The sequence below is a fragment of the Lytechinus pictus genome, chromosome 3 (assembly GCF_037042905.1).
Source record: "Lytechinus pictus isolate F3 Inbred chromosome 3, Lp3.0, whole genome shotgun sequence".
NCBI classification, from domain to species: domain Eukaryota; kingdom Metazoa; phylum Echinodermata; class Echinoidea; order Temnopleuroida; family Toxopneustidae; genus Lytechinus; species Lytechinus pictus.
In genome coordinates this window covers 31,039,814-31,064,794 of record NC_087247.1, presented here as the reverse complement: position 1 = coordinate 31,064,794, position 24,981 = coordinate 31,039,814, and the positions used below count along the sequence as shown (strand labels likewise).

The 24,981-nt window shown below is 36.1% G+C and overlaps 1 protein-coding gene across 1 annotated transcript; it reads left to right on the top strand.

The window, feature by feature from the left end:
• The first annotated feature begins 743 nt into the window (after positions 1-743).
• Positions 744-24,981, top strand: LOC129257457 (SUN domain-containing ossification factor-like). The gene is made up of 17 exons (XM_054895781.2): positions 744-870; positions 4,293-4,386; positions 5,410-5,520; positions 5,695-5,804; positions 7,109-7,225; positions 8,560-9,362; positions 10,169-10,355; positions 10,970-11,077; positions 11,586-11,750; positions 12,726-12,799; positions 13,266-13,455; positions 14,218-15,456; positions 16,072-16,159; positions 17,331-17,435; positions 18,045-18,315; positions 19,067-19,128; positions 19,577-24,981. The coding sequence occupies exons 1-17, from the start codon at positions 812-814 to the stop codon at positions 20,051-20,053; spliced, it is 4,260 nt and encodes a 1,419-aa protein (XP_054751756.2). The 5' UTR covers positions 744-811; the 3' UTR covers positions 20,054-24,981.

Genomic DNA, 24,981 nt, shown 5'->3' with positions numbered 1-24,981 from the left:
CTGCGAAACTTATCATGTTTATTTATCTCTTCTTCCAACTTAGTAGCATTTTTGCTATCAAGATAATTTGATAGTAATTCACGTACTGCCATTAGAATAGGCTCTAATTAATTTTCTTCACCCCAAGTAAGGTTTGAATTGGTTTGGTTTTTGTTCGATAGCGACGTTAAAAGTATTTGCATGAATGGAAACATATATCAAAATTTCTTTATAAATGAATAGGCCTAGCGCATATACCGGTATCAAAACTTCTTTATAAATGAATAGTTCTTTATAAATGAAACATATATTAAATGTTCTTTATAAATGAATAGGCCTAGCGCATATACCGGTATCAAAACTTCTTTATAAATGAATAGTTCTTTATAAATTAAACATATATCAAAAGTTCTTTATAAATGAATAGTGCAAACGCGAAGGCGAGCTGAACATTTGGTAGGCCAAATATTTTTTAGATTCTGTGTAGACCTACATTTTACATAGAATAGACACTTTTAATTTCATGTGGCCATGAATGCATTATAACTCTACTAAAGGGTACACTTTTGGTCGGCTTGCCAAAATGGCCTGAGGGGATTTGCTTATTTGGTTTTAAGTTTAATTGATCTGCCTTTTAGAATTCCATATAAAATGAATCGTTTATAAAGATGTAAGTGGGGAATAGTGTTTGGTAATCATACGTATATCATTCCTTTCCATCTTTATAAATTAGATAAACTAAGAATTTTTTTTTTCTTGCAATTGGACATTTCGGCGACACTATTGGTAGATTGCAAGGAGACGTAGCACAGTGCGGAAAAAAGAGAGAAAGATGACGACACTTACTTGTCTTGTAGCATGGTTATTTCTGTATCTTTTTGCAGTTTCGTCGTAAGTATAATTTCTTTGAGTTGAATTTGATAAACTGTTCTGTAAATTATGTCGTATACAATCATATATTTGGCTGAACATGGCATTTACACATCAAATACTAAGTTTAGTCCCACATGTTGTTAAATATGTGTGTGGTTGTACTCACTCTAGGCGACACCCCAATACTTACCCGTGTTAATAAACTGGGACTCCACTCACGCGCATTTGGGCCGCCCTAGCTTAGAACTAAGCAATATTATCTAGAAATTGTTAAACTGTAGTCATAAAATATGTTCTATTAAATAAATTGATAACGTTTAATCGGTACTCACCGGTTCTTGTTTTGTTGCATTTTCAGACCATTTCTCACAATTCTTCGTAAATATTTGCGGCAAATTTTGTCGCCATAGACAGCTATACTTCCATCTTTATTAATAAATGGAGCGCCCTTTACGATAGTTGTTAATGCCGCGGAGAAATCGTTAGGCATTTTAGCCTGTGTTCAAGGCGTTCTTTCTGTTTTATTTTTTATATTGAAGATTGTGCATTTGTTGAATAGCGCCGTCTACGTCAGGTATGAGATCGAGTGTATAAATACACTCTTCCAAAATAATTATGATTCCGACCTGGCGCTGTTTAACTTCAATCTCTTTCACCTAAATTAGCGATGAATGCTAGCATTATAAAATATATATTATTAACGTCTGACGAAAAGAATAATCAACCGATCAGCTGACGAGAACGCGAATCACGTGATCTTCATATCAGCTTCGATCGCAAGTCAGAAGTGAAGAGCAACTGCCCAGAAAATCAGGAAAAAGCCGTGAAAATGTAAGTTCGCCTTCATTTCTTTCATTTTTTTGTTGTTGCTAACGATGCATTTACACTATAAAATTATAATTTAAATAAGAGAAAGGAATATACATTGTAGCTTGTACTTGTGATATAATATAGAAATATCCTGTTCTCAGAGATTTCTAACCAAAAATACTACTGATGTCGCCTATGAGGTCCATACATGTAATGTTTGGACCTCATTGGTACTAGGAGTGGTTGTACTTCTTCGTTGCGCCTAACTTAAGCCAAGGCCCTAACCACTTGTTCACTGCAACCATCCTGCCTGTGGGGAATCTACAGGTAGGACTATGGCATGCCAATGCTGTACAGAGCACACACTTTAAAAAATCATTTAAATATCACTTTTATGACCAAAATTACTAATTTCCATACAGTTGCAATTTATTTTTCATTAAAAAGTCTTGGGAATAATTTTGTATTCACTAGAGCGCTCAAAAACTTGAATTTGGGCATATTTTTTAGTACGCCCTCTATTGGTGGAAAGTAATATGGCAAGAAAATTTTCATTTTTTATCTCTAGTTTTAAATAAGAAAAAAATAATTAAAAAAATCAAATATACTTAGGGCCAAGTTGTATGGCGAATAGGTGTAATGGAAACTGTCAGTGTAAAAAAATCAAGCATTTGTCCGAAAGAAAAAGAGAAAATAAGCCAAACTTTGCCACCCTTATTTTGCCACACATGGTCATGGAGATATTACTGAGAACAAGGTTATATCATAACCTTGTTCATTGAATGAGTGGGCCTAACCCAGGCCAGGGAGCTCCGGCCCGCTCGTCAATGTAATATGAGGCAGACATGGGAACTCTTCAAAATGGGGTCGCAAGAGCACTCCAAATAAAAGGGGGAAAAATAAATTATGGACTTACCTCGATTATGGATGAAGGTTTATCATTAGATAGACCACAACAAGCTTCAGTCTCTGTATTTTGGTTCCACTGAACTGCGTTGGCTCCACTCACCAATACATAGCCATAGACTGAAGAGTTGTTGGCCCGTACGTACAGCCAACATATTAGCATTAACGTTAGATGCAACATTCGGCGGAAACCCAATTTTTTTGTACTTAAAATGTCACATTATAAAAAAGAAATTACATCAAATTTACGAAAAATATATAAAATTCAGAAATATCGTACCCTAGATTGGAGTTACCGCTAATTACATTCATATGATGATGAAAACATAGTCATCTTCAATCCTTTCGTTGGTTAACGTAAGTTGCCATCTTGGATGACGTCATCATCCTTACAGACGTATTTACCAGTCGCTATATATATCGCGATTTGTGCCGCTGCTTTGCGCTTGTAGATGTGCGTGCGTTCGGAACTTGTCGCTCGCATTGATTGGCCAGGATATCGAAAATTCTAATCGGAAAGCCTTGATAAAAGCACAACTCGTTGAACGTAGAGGGCAGCAACACACGGCTGCCATTTTTTCCTCTCCGGCAGAAAAGTTCAAAAAATAAGGAATGAATCATCGGTAACAAATATTTTCGATATTTTCTTGCAATATGTATAGTATCAACAAAAAAAAAGAGTCTAACAAAAATAGTGGGCCTTCGTTTAAGATAATATAATGTCATTTAGAATTTAAAAAAATTAAAATCTAGACAAAACCCGGTCGCCCGAATTGGTGGTCCTGATTACACATGCAGGCTCGCACTAACACACTTCCGTCGGTGAATGGGGATGATAGTAAAATGTCAGAAATTGTTAAATAAATCCCCAGAAACGATGGTTTTCCTGTCTAATCGTTAGACAGCTGGCAGCCGTCTGTTTCGAGGAGTTTTTAAAACATTTTCAATTTTTTTTTTCTCGTACACAGACGGCTCGCTATCGTGCAGCCGCCATTAGGGGGGGTACAATGCAAAATAACCCCCGACAGGGGTCATCGATTTTTGTCTTTATTTTATAAAAATAAAGATTATTATTCCATTTTGGCCTGAAATGCACCAAAACGGGAAAAAATAAACTTAAAAGGGGGAAAAACAGTGACTTACTTCGGTTGTCGCACAACTCCAACTTCCTGGCCTGGTTTATCCGAACTTAATACATAAACATATATGGCCATTGAGTCCCTGTACAGATCGAGTTAGAACTTCGGTCTCTGTAATTGGTGAGTAGAGCCAACGTAGTTCAGCGGAACAACCAATATAACAGAGACCAAAGCTTTTGGTCTAGTTTATCTTGACACAGAATCCTGACATCGAGGCACAAACTGGACCCTCAAAAAAAGGAAAAGTTAGACCTCTATGTCGTGTTCGTTCTCGGTATCGATTGGCCATTTTGTTTTCAATTTTGAAAGAAGGAGAAGGAAGAGACAGAACTTTTCCTTTTTTGAGGGTCCAGTTTGTGCCTCGATGTCAGGATTCTGTGTCAAGATTAAAAACCCAAAAATATCAGAGCTGTGCACAGGTCAAGGAAGCTTAATAGCGAAGGTTGATTTAGTGTCTTGATTTAATAGTGACTTGAATAACTGATAAGTTTGTTATAAAATCATATTCATTAGAGACAGGATGACATGACATTTTTATACTGTTCATTCAGTTTATTAAGCTCTACCTATTCTAATTATCTACAGGTTATCACTGTGCAGTATTAACAGAGATTTGAGAGAGGATGCCAAGGATGGATTTGAAATTGGAGAGTCGGACCAGCCTCCTGCTAATATTAAGGTATCTTTGAAATGTGAAATGATTGAAATTAGATTTTAAGGAATAGGTATTGCTTGGTTGTTTTGCAGCATTGGTTCAGCTAGTCCTCTGCTAATTTAAATGCTAGTTGTGACGATTCCATAATGAGTTCAAAGAGAGTCCAATAAAGAAACCCAATTGTTTGTATAAATGAATTCAAATAATATGAGCCAGATGATTCTGTTAGAAAATGGGTAATTGCAGAGAAATGAATAGATTTTCCAATCAATTATAATTCATCGTCATACATGTGCCTATTTATTTTGTTGACGTACAGTGAAACCATTATTCATCTTGGATTTCATGATATCACGAAGTAAAATTTATGTTACTGTACCAAATCTAGATCTACAAAGATGTGGTGACAGTGAAACTTAATTATAAAGACTTTCATGAAATTATCGTTGGCAGCATGTAGGTTCCTTTACCTTCAATGGAGTACCCGTTGGAAAAAAATAAACATTAGGTACTGATTTCTTATTCAGTTGTGATAGGTTGGTGTAATTTTCCCCTCATTGTCATGTGATGCAAAGTTTTATTCCTCACTGAACATGTGGTATTACCATTGCTTAAACATTTTATGGTTCAGTCAAGATGGTCCTTAGTGTCAAATCTGTAAAAGTTGAAATATTGAATAGTTCAAACAATAAAAACAAAAGAAATAGTGAGGGACATCCTTGACTCTCTCATTTGCATCTCACTGAGTTGTGCGTATAACTGTTTTGTGAAAAATAAGCGAAACATTGAAATGTCCTAACTTTCTTACTTTACATCTGATTTGATTTTAAAAAATTCAGCATTATCCTTATTCTTTTTTTCTCTATTGATTCAAATCAACATATTTCTTGGGGGAATTGATCTTTAGGCATTCAGATGTGGATCACCTGCCTTGGGCATGATCAAACTGATGAATTAGCTGTGATCAAAAGTGTATGATGGGATTGATGATTAGAAAATTCAAGCCAATTGCCAAACTTTGTCTCACAAATTTCTTTCACTGTCTAGAACCCTAATGGTGAAATAGAAATGCATTTAAGCACTGATGAGGGCATGAAGGAAGAGAAGGATGGAGGCATAGCAGAGAATCAACATCAACAAGACTCCACTAAAGAAAAGGTACAATACAATATAAATGCCATTCAGTGTTAAAATACAGATCATTGTGATTACCTTGAAATTATCTTGTTAAATGCCCAGCCACATTAAAACAACACACACTGTACAGCCCATTTATTGTATGATTTGAAAATTATACTGATGAGGTCCTTTTTTATTTATTTTTTATTTCAGAATTCAGGTGTTTTGTCATCAGAAACCATTTATCAAGATTTGCAGAATGAACCATCAATAGAACCTAAACCATCACCGAGAGAGCAGAAACAGGATCAGGATGAGCGCAGGTATGTCACTTTTTTTTTCAAATTGGTCTCTATTTATAGAAAACTGCAGTATTAACATAATCTTATGGTAAGCTTTTTTCAGTGCTGCACTCAACACGAGTAAGGTGTATGTGTACCTGGCATAATGTTATCCATGAATGCATTGAGCATTGGCAATAGTAGTTCGAGCTAAAGCCGATGTAATAACAATATTACATAATATGTTAATTTACTTTTTATTTTTTCAAAAAGGTGCTGTACAAATCAAGTTTTATCATTATGAAAGGACAAGTCCACCCCAACAAAAAGTTGATTTGAATAAAAAGAGAAAAATCCAACAAGCATAACACTGAAAATTTCATCAAAATCGGATGTAAGATAAGAAAGTTATAACATTTTAAAGTCTCGCTTAATTTTACAAAAAAGTTATATTCACATCCTGGTCGGTATGCAAATAAGGAGACTGGTGACGTCATCCACTCACAATTTCTGTTGTATTATATGAAATATTGTAATTTTCTCATTGTCAAGTGAAACAACAATTAATTCCTCTATGAACATGTAGAATTAGCATTGTTTAATATTATATGGTTCAGTCAAGTTGGTCCTTATTGTCAAATCTGTAAAATAAGAAATATTGTATGATTCAAACAATAGAAAACAAAAGAAATAATGAGTTACATGTAGGAACATCATCGACCGTCTCATTTGCATGTCACTGAGTTGTGCATATCACTGTTTTGTGAAAAATAATCGAAACTTTAAAACGTCATAACTTTCTTATTTTACATTCGATTTTGATGAAATTTTCAGCATTATGCTAGTTTGATTTTTCTCTATTTATTCAAATAAACATTATTTTGGGATGGACTTGACCATTGATAAATTGCGTCGGCCAAATATTGCTTCTGATATTGTATGTGCAAAACCATTTTTTGTTAAGAAATTTCTGTTGCCCATCTTGAAGTTTAATTTCTCGAGAAAAATATATTAAAATCAACTTATGTGTATGGGTGGATGTAACCTTGGTTTCATGTTTCTACTCTTTTCCTCAGTCATCTTCCTATGAATGTTCTTATGTACTCCCGTATTTTATGTGCTATGGTATTTTTTGCATTTGAAAATATTCATCATCATATTTATTATTGTTGTTATTATTGTTATTTTTATTAATGTATTTTTCTTATTGTTGTTGTTATTATTATTATCATTATTAATATTGTTATTACAATTATTACATATTTTTAATCATCATTATTGTCATTATCATTAGTGTTATTGTTGTTGTTATTACTTTTACATGTATTTATATTTTGGTGTCGTAGAGAAAAAGACGTCATTCCAGATGATGATGACAGCCCCACCGATAATGACTCTTTGCCTGTTAACAATGATATGGATGGTTCGTCTAAGGATGGATTGATTAAACAGGATATATCTGGGTAAGATTTTGAGTGTTTTGGGGTCTTCACAACAAAGTACAACCAAGAAGTCTCGGTGAATCAAAATGGCAGTTTCATCCTGGACTCTGAACATAAGACACATTTGAAATTTCTTGTCAGCTCTGAGAATTGGGACGAAACTGTTGTTCTGGTTCACCAAGTTTTGACAGATCTTCCCAGCTGTTCTTTATCATTTGACAGGCATTTTCAATACAATTACTGTATTCTTGTGTCTTGGCTGAATCAAACCCTGGATACATGTGTTTTATAGTTAGTTCTTGAGACCATTTGGTCACAGTACTTCAGCTTGCTTTACATAGGGTGATATTTTGTTGGATACACTAAACATTGTATAGTGATTGCTTCAAATAGCATTGTATGGTCTGTTAGCACATGTAGTAAAAAGTGCAGAGCTACATGTAGATCTAGATTTTGGTCCAGATTTATTTATCAACTAGGACTAGCTTATTCGGGATCTGTCATTCTATCTTTAAAAAAAGGGTATAAAGCAAATGTACCAGAATTTGAGAAGTATGGAGTAAATTATATTTATTGGATGCAATTACTATTTTTCTTAGGGGCAAATTTCAAAAGAAATGTCTGGTATATTTGTTTTATGTCTATTCCTTAAGTTAGAACGATGGATCTTGGCAATCTACATCTAGATAATAAATCCCAGATCTGGACCAAAATATAGATATCGCTGCCCTTGCTGGGCTGATGTGTGTGCCAATTGACCTACTTCTTTGTTCAGTTGTAAGCGATTGGGTTAGCGTCTCTGCTGTCACATCTTGAGAGAGTGCACAAAAGATTGCATGATCTGTAACATTGATGATGGAATAGTGCACTTTTCCAATCAACAACGTAACAGCATCGCAAATTTTCATCATATATGCGTTTTGTTCTCACATCATAGCCAGAATATACTGGCTCACACAAACCAATCACTATACAGGAATTAATTTATGTAGAATATCAGGTGATATGTTACCCTGTGTAAAATTAACTTAAATGCTGTAACCAAAAATTCTAAAGCATTAATTGACTAGACAAATGAGAGTTCAGGGTACGACACCCAGCCAAGGCACTTGTGTCCCTGAGCAAGGCATTTTATCTGCATTGCTCTTTCTTGTATTTTCAGTTGATGACTTTGGGAATTATTAATCCTCAGTTGGACTGGCAATGTTACTATTTTTCTGGGCTTTACCCCTCAGATATAGTGATGCATTTTTGTTTAAAGTAAATGATAGAATCAGTTGCAAACAGCTTTTACCATGTATATACAATTAATTCATCTTCTGCACATTTCCAATATTCCTTATCCATATTCGTAGGGATAATGGAATCACAGAAGATGTCAAAGAGGACAGTCAACAAATGGAGCTTGCACAAGCAGAAGCAGAGGAAGAAGAAATAGACAAAAGTGAAGAAAAACATTTAGATGGAGATCCAAACCAGGATCAAGAATCGAGTGCGGAAGATATATCAACAGATGCCACAAAAGAGCTGGACCCTGGTGAGAAATCAGTTGATGCCAAGACAGAGGTAGTGGATGAAAAGACAGAGAAAGAAGGAGGATTAACCAATGACTCTGACTTAGCTGAACATCTGGAAGAAATAAGGGCTGATGATAAGAAAGATATTGTAAAAGAACAGCCCAGCACAGAAGCCATTGAAGAAACAGATGATAGCAAAATACAAGGGATTGGAGAAGACAAAGAAGAAGATACAGTGATTGATCAGCAGATAGATAAAGCAGAGGAAATTGCGGGGGATAATGTAGTGGAACAAAGAGACGAGGAGGAGAAAAAGACAAAGGAAAGGGGGAAGGAAGAGGAGACAATAACGGAAGAAAAAGGAGGTGCAAAAGCACTGGATATAAAGCGAGGCTCAGATGAGAAAGACAAAGGAACAATGGATGACAAAGATGAAGAAATAAAACAAGATCAAGAGGATAAGGCAGAAGAGAGGACAAAGCCTGAAACTGTTTCTGAAGCGGGGATCAAACCGACCGAGGAAGAGACCAAATCTAACGCGACAGATCACGATGTGATTAAAACTGATGAAATGCCATCCTATGATGAGTGGAGGGAAAAGAAATTACAACAAGCAAAGGAAGATTTTGATAGAGAATTAGGTGAGTATACCGTATGTATTCACTCTTTCTTGACTGAAAATAATGTTGCTATAGATAAATGAAATAGATTGTGTAATGAACCAAAAAATCTACCTCCAATGTTGAATGGATATTGTGGGTGAAGCAATTCAGTTTTAATCAACAACTATGTATGATAATCAGCTTTCAAGAAATTTTTAACAATAGTTCAGCTGAGATTTTCAAGATTACCATTTTTAGAACCAGGGCAGTTATACATTGACTTGAATGGGGCTAATTAGGTATTATTAGGGGCGGATCCAGGATTTTTCAAAGGGGGGGCACATTTTTCTGATGAAAATTTGACAAGCAAAAAAAAAAAAGAAGTTTTCACCTAAATTCGGAGGTCATTTCTTTCGTCCGAGAAAAATTTGAAAAGCAAAAAAGGTCTTCACTTTCAAAAGGGGGAGGGCACACTTGGGTAAAAATTTTAACTATGGCTCTCAAAAGGGGGGGGGGCATGGGCCGGTTGTGCCCCCCCCCCCCTGGATCCGCCAGTGGGTATTATCCATGTGATCATACAGTGAGAATTGTGAATAATTTATCATAACTTAATCACAAGTACAGTAGACAAACAAGTAATGGTGATGGGTGATGGTGATGCTATTGGTGATGATGATGATGGTGATAATTTAGATAATTGCAAATTATGGGTCTTTTTTTTACAATTGATTGCATTTTTTATCGTGTATGATCAATCATACAAATATCCCCATAATCAGTCGGTAAGCTTTGTACAGGGCCAAGGATGGTTAACATAATAAAATTCTTACTATGATCCTTTACAGGCCAAGGTGAGAGAAATCCTGCGCCCACTCCAAAGTTCAACTTGAATGAAAACAGTAAGAACCATGCATCGGCCGACTGCGGATCAAAGATACTCGGAACCAATCCGGAAGCCCAGAGCCCTTCGGCTATTCTCAACAGCAATAGGGACATCTATATGATCAACCCTTGCTCAGCCAAAAGTATATGGTAAGTATCTGTACTATACTGTATCCTAGGTGTGCCCTGTCTTCTCGTCTAGGCTTTTCTTTGTGACCGAATCACCTTCATAGATTGCTTGTTCCCATTCCTATTTTTTTTTAATCTAAGATTGCACTTAGCATGCTTTATCTTTGTATGTGTATATGTAAAATTCTTATGATTTGTTACAATATTTTGTTAATTAATTTTGGAAAATTAATTTCATGATGTGTTCATGCATTTCCAAAAAAATGGAATTTCAGCAATGGAAAATAAAACAATTAAAATCAAATTTTTATATTCTTATAACACAAAATAAAAGCAAATATAGTGCCACTATGATATTAAAGCTCTTATTATTATTTAAATTATTTATATAATCTATTCCTACTACATGTAATAAAAGGACATCTATTGTGGTATGGGTTTAGAAGAACATTAAGTTAAAAGAGGGAACATTTTCAAAGTTATATACATATAAATATCAATGAAAACTAATTATCTTCATGGATTTTTTTTGGTTTTGTTCCACAATATTGTCCCCTGTCGTTCTCGCTCTTTTTCTTTCTGTCTCTCTATCTATCTCCCTTGTTCTCTCTCTTTTTCACACACTCACACATCAGGTTTACTGTAGAGTTATGTGAGCCTATCCAGGTAAAGCTGATAGAGCTTGCCAACTATGAACTCTTTTCTTGTGTTCCTGAAAGCTTCAAAGTCTCAATAAGTGACAGGTAAGGCTTAGAAATTGAAATTGGAATTAGAAATTGGGAAAATGTGCTTTTATCCAGTTTTCCAAGGAAATGATGCTTTGAAAGTAAAATTCTCTTTTTAACTTTTTTACGTTCTTCAAACATGTCTTTCTTCAACTAAAACACAATAAGTATGTCATTCATTATTTTTATAAGTACATATTATATTCTGAAAACCATTTCTGTAAAATATTTTTCCAAAAATATATAAAAGTATTTGTGGTTGTCTTGAACTTTTATCCATCTTTGACCAGGTACCCAAGTGGCATCAACTATATTCTTTGGATAAAAAGAATAAACTGAAAAGGATAATGAAAATGATAAAAAAATTATGATTTTCCTAATTTACTTTATCAATCCGTATGACCAGGTACCTAGTGAGAGAGTGGCATCAACTCGGTAATTTTCAATAAAAAGAAATAAAGAATGAAAAAAATGCTAGTAAAAATTGTGGTTTTACTAATTTTCTTTTATCCATCCCTATGATCAGGTACCCAGTGAGAGAGTGGCACCAGCTTGGTACGTTCGTAGCTCGTGATGAACGATCTCTTCAGAACTTCCCACTCAACGAAGAAACCATGTTTGCCAAGTACATGAGGATTGAGATGCTTACTTTCTTTGGCTCGGAGCACTTCTGTCCTCTCAGTGTACTCAGGTGGGTGTCTCTATCCTTTTGTTTGTAAGTTATGAATGAATGTACTCACGACTGGTGACCTTTTCTTGTGCTAGATGATATATCCCTTTGTAGCTGAGTTAGCATCAAAGAACATGTTCCAGTCATGTGTAGTAAAGTCATTCGTAAAGTAATGCGTAATGTCTTGCATAACTTTACAAACAGTTTCCTCTCATTGAAGATATTCCATTACTTTCTTTGGCTCAGAACACTTTTGCCCTCTAAGTGTACTTAGTGTACTCGGGTGGGTGTTTCCGATAGCTGTTTGTAAGTTCTTGGTTTTTGTAAAGCTGACATAAAAACATAAATCTTGATCAATCATGATAAATCTTCAAATTTCAAAAGTAAAAAAACTATCATTCTTTTCAATTTCCATTCAAATGAAATGATTTTATTATAAAATAAACAATGAACATTCTAGGACCATTTCAAAGATGTGGGACATGAATTTTGTGATTATTTGGGTAATTTTAAGTCATTTTCTCATTCAAGTTTTCCCTATTTTATCATACGAGTTAATGGAACTGCCCGATTTTTAAAAACGCTTAAATATTTCGTGAAATAAACTTGAGTGCAGCCCTATTTGCAACGTATGCATGCAAATTTTCAATTGTAATGACCTCTTATTCAAGTTTATGTAAATGCCTTTTGGAGAATCTGGCATTCACCATGATATGCAAATTCCAGGGTCACATTGCATGAAAGATGATATTATGGCACCTTAAAAATCCAATGGTAACTTGCTTAGAATCCTTGATTTTGATTGGCTATCCAGCATTGTTACCATGGTACTTACCATTATGTAACTTTTATGCAACAGGACCCAGGTCTAGATTCTCATGCCCTATGGACTATATAAATATTAAAGCTTTCTTGCATCACATCCAAATGGGCCTTTATAAAATCAACATCACTTTTAGAATGTTTTGTGACCAGACCTTCACCTTATTCTTACAGAGTATTTGGTACAAGCATGGTGGAGGAAATTGACGATGCAGAAGGAGTCGACTCGGCATCTTCAACAGAACAAGGTCAGAATCTCAACTAAACCTGACCCCTGACCCTCTTATTTTAATCTAAGATTAATCAGTAGAACTATACGTTAGATAATTTGAAGACTGCAAAGTTGAAATGTGGTTTGTAATTACTTTGAAAGACAGACATTTTGATGACCTCATCTGTTTATAAGTGCGCTGTGGTTGACCAATCTCTCATGATTAATGCACATAAGTGACATCACAATGAGGGCATATCTTGAGCATTTTCTTCTGGGCATCATCGTTTATTTTTTCAATAAGCATTTTCCATCTTATAAAGGGTTACTTTCTCTCGCACCATGATGACACTCCCTCCTTCCACTTCTTTCTGTCTTGAGCATCCTCCTCATTCAGACCAGCCTTACCGCTTCCCTTCTCTCTTCTTCACATGGATTATGAAATGCATAAATTGTGCACAGTATGAAGGAAATATTGTTTGATTGACTTTCTTTTCTAATAGATGTGCTTCCCGTACATCCGACACCGTTACCTGAAGATCTCAAGGGTAATGGTATTCTGGACCACGCCAAGGATGCGGTCTTCAAGCTGGTAGAGAAAGCTGCTAAAGTTCTAACAGGCTCTAAGTCAGACGGGGAGGCGGACACTGATAAGAGTGCTGATGATATTGGGGAAGAGATGCTAATGGATAGGTATGTGCATGTTGATCGAAGATTTCTTTCCACTTAATGACATAGAGGGGACACACTACACATCATCAAAGGCATTAGTGAGATTTATACCCGCAAGGTATGTTTGGAACAGTCCAGACACACCTGTGGCTTTGCCGAGGTGATTGGACCATTTCTTAGGTGACCTTACCTTACTGCTGTTCCTTTTCTTTAAAGAGGTTGGATGTCATGGTTTTCCATCTTTTTCTCTCCAGTGCAATCTCACAACATTCATTTATCTTTCTGCCCATCATCTCCTTGATATTCCCAAGCCAGCTTTTTTTGTTTTCAACCTCTTCCTCTCCTTCCTTCAGTTTTTCTCTCCAGAATAGGTTACAAGTGTGGGTAATTATTCTAATGCCCATGCAACATTATGTGTATCATATTTTATTCAACAGTGATAAACCATCCTCATCTCAAAACCAAGCCATTACTGTATACTTTACTTATAACCGCTCGCTCACCACTGGTCATTAGTAAATCCACACGTTAGGCCAAATAGATGAATTTAATTAGGGGATGAAATCACTGACTCTATTCAGTTTGATTCTGGTCCTCCTCCCCCCACACTCCCCTGGTTGTGATAAGAAATCCCCCCCCCCCCCACCGAAACTCACAATATGGACACTCAAACATTCGGCGGTACCTATAACCTGAAAAAACAACTATTTGTAAGAGAGATTACTTCGATATCATATCCCCATCATGAGTTTGATATTTTTCATATTCATTGATCATTAACAGAAACTTTTCTGATGGCAAAGTGAAAGAAGATGGCACTCACGGCTCTGACAAGGAGAATGAAACTCATAATGACAGGTGTAACGGACAAGAAGTTTGTTTTCAAGAGAACTATGCCACAGCATCACAGCATTGCTGCTTCAGTCTCCTCGCCCAGGCTGCTGGATCAATTCTTTTATGTTGCAAGGCACTGAAACGAGGACCTAAACCTATCAAACCAGGAGGAGAGACTGTTGAGGAGACTAGCAATCTTCTTCTGCCTAGTCAGTTACCGATGGAAGTGATTCAGACCAAGATTGAAGATACGAGAGACAAGATAGAGGCCAGTATTCAGACGTCGATAGTCTTAGAACCAACCCCACCTGACATTTACCATGGAGAAGACAAGAAAATAGAATCCAGCTCTCCCCCTTTGATTGTCTTCCCTTCAACGGATGTTGCACAGCCTGTCAAAAGTTCACGTTCGGAGATATTAGCCACGAAGACCAAGACTAAACAGGTACTCCATACATCATTAGACCAAACACACAATATGATGGATGTTGGAGGTGAGATTAATAGGTTGCCGAGTGAAGATAAGGAGAATAAATCTGAGATAAGTGTTGAACCGAAACCAGTCCCTCTCCTTGGTGATTCTGTCACAGAGGAAAAAACAAAAGCGAAAAACAAGAGCATGGATGTCGACGTTGCAAGTGCTTCTGAGTCAAATAAATCAACTAATATCAGTCATGATGTTCCACCCATTGAAACCATCACAAGACCTGAATCGGAAGAAAAGGAACAGCCTCCAGTACAAACTTCTGACAAAGACGCCATCAAGGTGAATGCTGCAGTAGGAAGTACAAAATCATCCAGCCAGCGAATAGAGTCAGAAATCAATAGCAATGTCTCAGAAGAACTTGAGGATAAAAGTTCCCCACCTGTAGCTGATACCATCAAAGAAGAGAATGGTGCTAATACGACAAATAAACTTCAAAAATCGAAACAGGAAGTGAATGAATCAACAAAGGTAACCCAACCCAGCGCGCTTGGCGAGAAACCGTCTTTGGCTAATAACAGTAAGTCTACAGCACCGGCGGCAGATGTGGGAAATGGGTCGTTCTCTCCAAGTGCTTCAAGTTTAGGTTCCCTTCCCCATGGTGTTCAGAAGGAGTCCGTACTGATGAGGCTGAATAACCGTATCAAGACACTTGAGATCAATATGTCACTGAGTGGATTGTATCTCGAGGAACTCAGTCAGAGGTAAGCATTGAGCTAGATTTGCTTTTACAATACCTAAAATTATTGTCATTTTCCGTTATTAGGCAATTCCATAAAATATGAATCCTTTGGACATCCTACTTCAATTTTTGTCCAATCTTCAATTTGATAACTGCTCAAGCTATGATAGTTTAAGAAGATTACAACATTTGATATGAAGGAGAAAAATAGACAAATCATTTTCAAAAGTACCATAAATATGGGATCGGATATACATACTTTATGGAATTGCCCACTAGTAAAGATGATAACTACATTTCTACTGTACATATACAATGCATGAATTAGGATTGCATGAAATTACACTACACACCATCATATTTAAAATGTTGCCTTGATTGAACATTATCATCAAATGAAAGAGAACTAAAAAAAAAACAGAGGCCTAGTTATTGGCACAGTCACACCAACGAAACCGATACCAGACCGATCAAAGCAATTGCTGCAAGATGAATGGCAAACCATTTGTCTGCTTGGGTTTGATTCATTCGTATGACTGCACTATGAGAGTAGAATATTATTGTTAAGACATTGAGCTCGTACTATATGTTAAAATGAAATCATGAATGAGATTATCATTATTATTATTTGATGAAGGTATCGCAAGCAGATGGATGAAATGCAGAAGGCTTTTAATACGAAGATCAAAAATGTACAAGATAATGCCCAGAAAGCTCAGGAGCTTGTAAGTATAGTAAATATGACATCTGGTATACTTCTTCTGTTGTAATATTTAGAGGGCTCAGCATCTTGAGTATTAAATTCTATTTGCGTGCTTGTAGTGAGGAGTTAAGGGAATTATCTAAATGGATTCACAAGAGATTTTGGAAACCCTCAAGTGAAACTGCAATGACTGCTTGGTTTAGGAGCTTGTCCTAATCATGGACAGATCGTTGGGCATGCCCAAGTTTGGTAAAGACACCACTCCAAGAACTTTGACCCAACCCTCTGATATCTTTAGGCAGGAACTTATTAGACATTGCAAAAATCAGTCTTCCATCAGTCAAATAATCATTTAACTCGAAGCATTATTTAAGACCAGAATATGCACAACCTCTATTATTTACATTTCAATTTGAATTGATTTCTTTGGTCCCAAGATATTCAACTTTAGGCAACAAGTTTTGGAATGTGGCAATTTTTCTTGATTTTGATTGGCTGGGAAGCAATGTTACTATGGTAACTGTCAGATAAAACAGGACTTGTCGTATAAAACAACTTGATGAGTCCATTTATGAATTGCTTCCCAGTCTGGAGCCAACAAATGTTGACAGTCAATGTTCTCTCTGTCTCCACGTGATATCCATTTTCAGTAGCAAGCATAATGGAGTGTCTCAGACAAAGCCAGAAAATGAAGTTTAGAAAAAAGAAAAGGGATAGCATCCATATTTTGACATGTGACCTGCCCATAAGCAGCTCAAATATTTGAAAAGATTCCCCTTATCACTAGAGCTCCTCATTGATATGATGTCATATTGTTAAATGAAGTGAAATGGGATGAGTATATATGTAGTTTCATCTTTCAAAGTCTGAAGCAAAGTTCTTTCTATAATAATAATAATAATAGGCATTTATATAGCGCCATCTATCTAGAAATATTCTATTCTGAGGCGCCTTGTTTATTATTATTATTACCCCGGCTTTAGCTCGAGCTGCCTTTCAGCGCTCAGTGCATTCAAGGAATTAATCCTGCCGGGTACCCATTCACCTCACCTGGGTTGACTGCAGCACAATGTAGATAAATTTCTTGCTGAAGGAAATTACGCAATGGCTGGGATTCGAACCCACGACCCTCTGTTTCAAAGTCAGAAGACTAATCCACTGGGTCACAATGCTCTATCTTTGTATCTTTACAGAGACAACAGCAAGTAGAATACATTCAGCAGCTTGAGAAGAAATTGGAGAAGGTGACAACAGACCTCGAGAATGTGACTCACAGAATGGATGGAATCCTGAGAGAGGTTTGTCCACTTTTCGTTTTCCTTCATCCTTTGTCCTTCTCCCCGTCCCTTCCTAGGAATGTACTTATTGACCACATTACCTCCATGATATTGCTTGATTTGAGCATATTTGACCATTCAAAAAATATTATTATTAATGGCAAAGATTTTTTTGTGTGTGTAAGTGATATGCTTAAGGTATCAAATTCTAGCTAGATATTAACTACCCCAGGGTTGTTATCATTATTATTTATTTGGCCGTAAAAAAACATACAAAGTTGTACGAAAAAAAATTGAAATAGAATAATTAGATATGGATAAGTAGAAATGAAAGAAAAGAGTAAGAAAATGTTTATTCCATGGTCCAGGGCTCGCAATGGAAGATATGTTCATTTTAGACTCTTATTTTCTTGGGGCCCATTTCATAAAGGCTTACAATTAATGGTAACTTTGCTCTTATGGCAACTGCCATGGAAGCCTTGATAGTGATTTGCTTCTTCGTCCCTGTTACAGTGGTAGTTAACATATTGGCAAGGTTACCAAAATTGTAAGTCTTTTTGAAACAAGCACATCATCAGAGGTCAGTGAGGGTTTATTTTATGTTACCTTATTCTAACCTCATCTTACCAGGTTGTTGAGCGTCATCTCTTTTTGATGCTGTGTGAGGTAGTTGTCATGGTGATCGTCTTCAGCTACTGTCTACGAAGTTCTTCCTCACAATCGTCTCACAGCATCAACACATCTGTTGGCATGGCAACCAAGTCAAGTGGTAAGAAGCCTGTCAAGGAGACTGGGAGAAGGAACTCAGATGGTCTGCTCCATGTGCCTATGAGGGACAAGATCTCCTTGAGTCCTGGACTGGGACCAGGACTTGGCTTCATGAAAGATGTTGGAAAAACTGGTAACAAATTATTTCATGGAAATCACTTCTAGTTTAAAGAGTCAGGTTACTGGGCATTCTTCAATTCAGATTCAGATTTTCAGATCTAGAAGTCTTTTATTATGACAATATTTACAAAATGATACAAATGCAGATAATGTAGCTTCATGAAATAATGACTTAATAACTTGTAATGCATATAAATTGATAAAATTACATGGTAAACAACATAAAGTAACTAGGACACGTGTTTAAAAGAACATGAGATGAGAGGAACTTATAAGAATTTGGACCTTTGTAACATTTAGACTTACTCGTATTTGTCAACTGAACTCTCCTTTTTTAAACATTTTAAATTGCAATATCTGTTTCTGTTTATGGTAACTCCCGCAGGAACTCGGCAGGACAGCATTTTTTGCTGGTAAACGCCAAGCTGGTATATAACCAATTACATATAGGAAACATTTTACGTCTAGGTTAATCAGTCATAGTGGCTGACCTTATAGACGACAGATATTACTCTCGGGCTTTTTTTTATCAAAGTAGAGACAATGGCAGAGTAGGGATTCGAACTCACAACCTTGCGATTATGAGTCCAATGCTCTAACCACTGGACCACACGACCCGTGTACATTGCACATTGGATTTTACATTGTACATTGGATTTTATGTATGCATTGCTTGATGTCGCTCCTCACTACAGCATTGTATTTGTGTTTTGTGTACTAAGCTGAAACTGAATTAAATAATTGATATTTTATCCAATTTACAGGCAGCCTGGATGATTTGTTGATCATAGGACCCACCACCCCTCTCAGGGAGGCTCTTAGACAGGTATGAATGAGACCAAAGGAATTGACTGAAGCTAATCCCATTTTGAGGGCTAATTTTTGGAGATTAATGAATGTTATAGCTTAAATTTGCCTAAAAAATGAGTGGGAAACTCTTGAAATTTTATTGATAACCTACTTGTATCTCGTACACCACTCATGGCTTGACCAATTCATGCTGAAGACATCAGCTGCGAATCCTATTTTTCCAAATTTTGGGAAGTAGGGTCAAGATGAAATTTTCACTGATGACTCAGTTGAGTAAAAGAACTTAGTTAATGGACATGATCTGTTTGAATGTTAAAGATTAGGTATGAAAATAATTTTTGAAAAAAGACAACTTTACTTATACCTGTGTTGGACAAAATAATTGAGAATCCCAGTTTCCCTTTTTCCTCGGACACACTGTACTATCATTATAATTGCTCTCTCGATATCATTTTCCATAACAGGCATCTGAGCCATCCAAACAGAGAAACCGTCACAAGAACAAAGGGCGGAATAAAAACAGCCAGAGACCAGCTTCAGCAGCCTCTGCAACCTCCACGGAGAGTGTTCCTCAGGATCTTGTCTCCTCGTCTTCAAACTCCTCTATAGCCTCCAGCTTTTCATTGTCCTCGACATCAAGCACCAAGGGACTATCATCAACGGCAACCTCTAAGCAATCATCCTCAGGACCGTCCTCGACATTCGGCAACAAGGGATTGCCGTCGGCAGCAAACTCTAGGCATTCCACTGCGGGACTTCTATTTCGGGGTTCTGCTCCGGTGAAAAAGGGATCACAGGGGGGGATGGGTGGACACCAACAGCCACAGAGGGGTGTGCCCGAAAACGTTGGACAGATGAATGGAGAGTATCAGGGTCATGCAGGTGGAGGAGGAGGGGGTAAGAAAAACAACCAGTGCATTAATGGCTATAGCAAAAGGTGATGATTGAAAGAATTTACCAAAAAAATGTCCATGCCTGTCCTTAAACGGCTGTTATTCCTGGACGTTTCAGCCACCGTATGCCGACATACTGTATGTGCGGTCAGCCTTTTTCTCCTTGAAACCCATTTTTTTAATGTCAAGAATCGCATTTTATTGACAACATAAAATGTCAAGTAGTCAAGTGATTTCTTAGAAGAATCACTTGTTTTAACAAAAGGCAATTCTCTATATCAAGAAATGGCTTGCCGCAACCTGTGTATGTCGGCACACACTGGCTAAAACATTCGGGTGTGATGACCCTTTACCTGAGTTTTAGCGAGAGCAGTAAGCTAAGACCTTGCTAGTTCAATTTATTAGACAAGCTTTCAACAAATGCCTGCTTTCCATGGGTGTTACTTTGTGATTGGATCGAAATATAAAGCTGAAACATCGACAGTAAATGGAAAACTATTACATTTTTGTCTTATTAATTTAATAAATTTTTAAGGTACTGGGAAGCTATGTTCTTATTTGTACTTGTTCCGTTCCTGTAAACTAACAGCTGAAAAGATAACTAAACGTTCGGTGTGGAAATATAAAGCAAAAGTACTGTTAGGATCTCCAGATATTAGATTCTTTGAGCAACATTACTCTGGACAAAAATTAAATGTTAATGAGGTAATAATTCAGATGAAAGAGCTTGATAAAGTGTTTTATTTTGTACTAAAGTACTTGTGGTATCAAAAATATTTCTTAAGATTTTAGAATTTAGGTAAATGGGTCATGTTGCATCTGTCAAATTTTAACAATGCTCAACATCACCTAATGGCCAAACCAGAGTATGTTTCAGGTCATTTCAAGCATGTGTACCAAGGTCATAAACATAGAATCACCTTTTGTCTGTATCATGGCATTATAATTATTTTGCCGAGCAATTTCTACCTTGTTCAGCTCTCTTTGACCCTTCATTATGGAATAAGCGTCATGAATGAGCACGTATCATATGAGCACAAAATACATATATGTATATCTAGTGGAGCCAGTAGAGTGTATAGCCAGTCCTAGTGGAGTGTTTTGTAATTACAAGGAAAAGGTGGTTTACTCAATTGACTGGATTGGATACATACCTATTGCAGAATGGACAGTAACACTCAATTTTCTTTCATAATTGTATAGCGTATACATTGTAGATGCAATTTTATGTTTCATTTGACCCTTAACTGTGTATGGTGATGTCATCATAATGGCGTCTAAACTGAAAATTACCATTGTGAATTACATGATGCCTTTGAATTAATGAAATTTGCCTGTAACTCGGTGCATATTAAAATGTAGCATTTTCTGCAGAGTATTTTTTCTTTATACTAGGATGATAATTTCCTTTAACTTTATTTTTTTGCTCTATTTATCCAAAAGCATCAAAATTATTATTTATACTTCAACTGCAATACAAAGGTAGAAAAATATATATTTTGCAGACAGAATTGATCATTCATTAGTACAAACTTCACAAAGAATATATGGATCTCTTCATATCCTATGTTTATTAGTAATTTGCTATACAATATGTACTAAGCACATAATGTTATGTATATCTGCTTACATGGATGATAGCAGTCTTTTTATCTTTACCTTATTATATTTCTCAAAACAGTATTCATATAATATTATGCCTGTGCTTCAATGGTCCATGAAAACAATCAGTCATATATTTTTCTATTTATTTATGTTTTTTGTATTTATGTATGAGGTTTTGCTTTTTACATGCATACATCATGGAATTGTCATCTATGGGTTTTCTCGTACATGTAATTTGTTTTCCATGATGATATTTGGTATTGATATTGGTGGTGAATTTTTTTACCCGACTGCTAAGAAAGCATGAATGCTTGTAAGCAAGCAACCAGAGGACCGACGGCTTAAGGTCCTCTCCGAAGGACCTGGTACTGAGGATTAATGCCTTACCAAAGGGCACTAGCGCACCAAGTGGGAATCAAACCCAGGTCACCGGAATACGAATCCCCGCTCTACCGACTGATGGGGGATGTATTATCAATGTTATTTTGCATTCACAAAGGGGTTTGAAAACTTGTGCTCATGAAAATTTGAACTAGCACAAATTTGTTTATTGGCAATTTATGAACAGTGAAAATATTATACACATAGTACATGCCATTGAGGGCATTATTAAGAATTGTATGCACTTTGTACCTTTGGAATAGTTTTAACTATGCCTGAGGCATAGCCAAGGGCGTTTGGACTGTTTCAAAGGTAACAAGGGTGGGTGATTACTGTTGTGGCTGAGCTGAATGGTGTGTCTTCTGTTTTATAAGATGGTGAGCTGGATCCTTGTTATTTTGTTAAAATTAAAAACCCTTCTCATTCTCTGGGTTCGAATCCTAGCCGTGGTGTGTTTTCCTTCAGCAAGAAATTTATCCTCACTGTGCTGCACTCAACCCAGGTGAGGTAAATTGGTACCGGCAGGAAATAATTCCTCAAATTATTCCTTATTTCAAAACATTGACCGGTAAAAAGAACTAGTCATTAGCACCAGTCATCAAGACATTTTCCTATTAGCCAACATCAATTACAGGTCATGTGATAGATCTCAGCCAATCATTTGATTAGGATCCATATCACTATTTTATACAGGAAAAAAGGATGTCTTATTGTAGATGGTAGTTGATGCAGTTTTACCATTTAGTTAAAGGTCAAGTCCACCCCAGAAAAATGTTGATTTGAATCAATAGAGAAAAATCAAACTAGCAGAATGCTGAAAATTTCATCAAAATTGGATGTAAAATAAGAAAGTTATGACATTTTAAAGTTTTGCTTATTTTTCACAAAACAGTGATATGCACAACTCAAATGAGACAGTCGATGATGTCCCTCACTCACTATTTCTTTTGTTTTTTATCGTTTGAATTATACAATATTTCATTTTTTATAGATTTGACAATAAGGGCCAACTTGACTGAATCATATAGTATAAGCAATGCTCATTCCACATGTTCAGGGAGGAATTAATTATTGTTTTACTTGACAATGAGGAGAAAAACAGAATATTCCCTATTTCATATAATAAAATACATAAGAAATAGTAAGTGGATGATGTCACCAGTCTCCTCATTTGCATACCCAACAGGATGTGCATATACTGTTTTGTGAAATTAAGCAAAACTTTAAAATGTCATAGCTTTCTTATTTTACATCCGATTTTGATGAAATTTTCAGTGTTCTGCTGGTTGGATTTTTCTCTTTTTATTCAAATCAACTTTTTGTTTGGGTGGACTTGTCCTTTAAATACTGTATTCAGATTTTCTTTATCTGATTTGAAAAATGAATTTCCATTTCATGTACCACTTTGAATTTGCCACTCTGTACTCAGGTGAAGTAAATTTGTATCCACTGATATGCCCTGAAGATAATAATACTAATTCTTATTTATCCAAGGAAGCCACTTCAATGTTCAAATAGTCTAATGTGTCAAGGTTGGATGAAGTCTCGAATTCTAGTAATTTTAACCCTCACGTTGCACTCACACCAATGAAAACTAATTCCAACTATCGATTATAACCAAAAGTTCCTGGATGTAGCTCACAACGCTTACTTGTGTGACCTAATAACTTCTGAGACCTTGAAGATACCAACGATATACAGCAAGAGGGGTAACACAAGTAGCAAGCTTTACGATGATTCCTCCTCGAAATGTAAGAAGGAATTGAGCCCACGGTGTAAAGGCGGACCGAACTAGACTAGCGCTAGCTATGGTACGAGCAGACCGGAAGTTGTCGGGTCACGCATCTCTGAACAAGAAGTAGAATGTCTAGTTAAGTCCACAAAGGGAATGGTAAATTCATGCCATGCGCTTCATCCTGGAACTTTTGGTTATTGTCAAAAACAAGAAATTTCAATGACCTACCAATTACCATCCGTTGGTTTGGAATTGGATTACCTTGGTGCGACAGTGGCATCACCATTCTGTGCCAAAATTTTGCCAAATTTTTTTGCTACAATCAAAACTGTTTCCTGATTCTCAGTATATTCACATAGTGAGAGGATGGCTAAGTTGAAAAATATTCAAGCCTTTATGGTCATGATTATACATGTTATATCTTTTAATAGTTCATGATGGTTTGGGCCTGGACCCTACTGGGATAGGATTTTTACAAACAGGGTAGTGTTTATTGATATATGTTGATGTTATTTAGTAAGGTTTTGTTTTTATTATTGTATGCTATTTATACCGTCCTTCATAAAACATGGCAGAACAACTCCCCACAATAGTGCTTGTGCCAAGTGTCTACTTCTGTTAGAGTTCATACAATGCTACTCTCAGCAGAGTTTTGTGCATAATGGAAGTGTCAATGTGGGTTCTAATCCCAATTCCTTCAACAAGAATTTTACCATATTGTGCTGCACCCAACCCAGGTGAGGTAAACAGGTACTTGCAAAGAATTGCGTTCCTTGAAAAGCAGCGCATGTAACAGCTGCTTTGCCAAAGCCAGGGTAATTACGCTGTATTTATTGTAGAGCACTTCGGATAAAGTAAGCATTAGGCATTTTATTGCAAATTATGACAATATATAGAAATGGTTGTATTTGAAGCACAATTTATATAGTTATCAATATTTATTCTTTTAAACTTATCCATGCCAATGATAAAAAAAAAAGAATCGTAATAATCCTGAATTTCAAATTTCATATTTGTCATTTCACCTTGCTTAGTTAATATATGTATATTGTGTACTTCATATCCATTACAGTATGTGTTTGATATTATTAATTGTAAGTGATTTACCTGGACCTGTTTTTAAAAAACTCTAGGTTTCCAGTTGATGTGTCAGTGTGTTTAAATTTCACTCATGATTGTTATACTGTATGAAGAGTATTATGAACTAATAAAACGCTTTCAATTATATCTTTGATATCTTATAGAAAAATATTAA